Below are 2500 nucleotides of genomic sequence, written 5' to 3' on the forward strand. Positions count from 1 at the left end.
TGACCTAACCCGAAGGTCGTGGGTTCAATTCCCACCCTGGTCAGAGTTTTTCTCTGTCCATGTGTGGACCCAATACCATTACATGTAGTAGGGCTAACACTCATATGGTTAACATGGGTAGAAAAGTAGCACTTCACATTACCCTCCAATAGATAATTCTGTTGAAATATAAGTGCTAGACGGACACCGTTTGCAAAAACGTAACCCTTCCTTGTACCATTTCAAAACAAAGACATACAACATTAATAAGTGAAGACTGAATAGAAAACAAAAAGTACCTCATACGACCATTCACAGTCATCAAAAAAGTGAATCCTTATTCGAATGTCTTCTCCACCTTCGGTCTCGCTACAAAATGCAGCGATTTTCATTCGTTTAAACATTGACGGCGAACTCCTATCATATTTGCCAACGATTACGTATGTCGAGAGATGGTCCGTGAGAAACCTTACGTGGTTACTTTCAGAAACAAACTTTCGTATTCCATTTTCCTCAGTCTGATTCGTTGCTTTCCATTTGTTATTTCGAAGCTCTTTGAGGAAGACATTCCACTTTGGGCACGACAAGATCATATTTGCACCATGGGGTATTCGAACCTCCAGCCTTCCACTGAACCGGGAATTTGACGCTGTTAGCTTTATTTCCGGACTTAAAAGCAACTCGTCTTCCTCTAGAATTTCCGAAGGACTTTGTGCTTGCAGATTTAAATCCGTCAGAACTTTCACCTGCCCATCGGTTTCGAAGTCGGTAGCCAAAATTTCGACTCCTGTTCGGTTGAACACCACATGACCAAGGGCAATCCAGTTTGGATATTCTGAATCTACATCCCTCTTTTCTGCATCGAAACACAGTTAATGACTCAGGATGCATTCACTGGCTTACACAGCCTCGTTCCCAGGGCTTTTCACCGCCGAGAGCAGGACGGGCGGGAAAAGTACCTGGCATTGGCCGGTCACATGACCACTAAATACTCGAAAAATCTGGGGGTAATAAGTTAGTCACGTATTCTTTTCCAGCTCCTCCTGCTCTCGGCGGTGAAACGCCCTGGGAACGAGGTTGTGGCTTACGCTACTTTCCGAAAAGAAAAGAAAGCATACGATGATGCGAATAACGCCTTAGTTTGTCCGAACGGATTAACCAGACTAAAGACCAGACCAGACCAGACCATTAACCAGACTAAAGACACTGTTCTAATCACATTCGTAGCTTTTCTTATCCCATTTCACAAAATTAGACAAGTTATCGTTTTCCGAAATAGTTTTTTCTACGGTTGCTTTTGATTTCCCAGTTTGCTAATTCTGTTAGAAAGCCCTTTGCATGACCGTGTCACGTAAACTTGCCAATCATAAAAAAATGTTCAAAATGGTCGTGGTACAAAAGTGATACCAGAAATGGAAAGAGCGTGATGAAATTAGCAAGAATGTCAATTTTTGAGGCCACTAACGCTTTAGCGCGCTTTTTTAGAGCGGTTTGAAAGTTTGAAAAATTTAAGAGAATTGCGTGCCGGATGGTAAAGCTTGCTGTCCAGCAACTGTTTTTCATATAAATCTCAGTAAATCTTTGTTTTTCAAATAAATCTCAGCACTATCTATCGTTTTATCTACATCGATGATTTTATGTTAGTTTTCTGTAGACTTTGGTGTTGTTGTTTTTGTTGTAATTTCCTGTCATTTAAGCACTTTCTCGAGTATGTTCTTGTTTTGATACACTGTCTGCGCGCGCATTATTCGATTGTTTGCACTTACCTTATTACAGGAAATTAACTCTTCATAAAATTAACGCGAATCGTTAAAACTGATTCGCGTTAATTTAAGTCGCGCTAATTGTTGAGCGTTATTTTCCGCGACGTTAACTTAGTGAAGTGTTAATTTCCGCGCTCTTAATTTCCATTATTTTAACCCTAATTTTGAAACCTTTCCGGACATTCATAACACCTAAAAAACAATGAAATGCGGTACAAGCGTTTTTTCTTTCCGTTAAGCTCTACATTAATTAGAATTTTGAAGACTGTTTGCTGACATGAGGGCTCAGTTTTTTTCAGTGATTTCTTTTGCATCCAGTGTTGAATAAATTTGTTCCAGTGGTCACCAGCAACTGTGTCTTAATCGCGTTTATTTTCTTTATTGTGAAATTCTGCCAACTCCTTCGCGTTAACTTTCTTTATTCGAAAGTCGTTTTACATTAAATTCGCGTTAATTTCCAATACGTTAATTTCATTGAGTGTTAAGTAATGGTCCGGCTAAGAAGCAGGCAGCCCAGCGGCAAAAGTACTTAGAAGCTGCGAAATATTAATTTTTAATTTCACTCCAATCGAGGCATCTGATTGGCTAATATCGGAAAATGTCGAAAAAAGATGAGAAAAAAATGAAAAAAAAGCCTTTTTTGGATTTCTTCTTCCCCATGCCCTTGATCTCTGTCTCTCGGCCAAATTTGGGCATTGTTCTATGCGCCAATCAAATGGCGCATAGAATCTTGACGATATTTACAAACATAGTTTTTG

At 39.6% G+C, this 2500-nt stretch overlaps 1 protein-coding gene across 2 annotated transcripts in view; it reads right to left on the reverse strand.

The window, feature by feature from the left end:
* LOC138015137 (uncharacterized) overlaps positions 1–2500 on the reverse strand; it is a 22294-nt gene that overhangs the window by 8211 nt on the left and 11583 nt on the right. For both annotated transcript variants that reach the window (XM_068862066.1, XM_068862065.1), the window contains one exon: positions 279–835. In XM_068862066.1, coding sequence (XP_068718167.1) covers positions 279–835 — 557 coding nt within the window. The remainder of the gene's footprint in view (positions 1–278; positions 836–2500) is intronic.

This window comes from Montipora capricornis, chromosome 9 (assembly GCF_036669925.1).
Source record: "Montipora capricornis isolate CH-2021 chromosome 9, ASM3666992v2, whole genome shotgun sequence".
In the NCBI taxonomy this organism is placed as follows: domain Eukaryota; kingdom Metazoa; phylum Cnidaria; class Anthozoa; order Scleractinia; family Acroporidae; genus Montipora; species Montipora capricornis.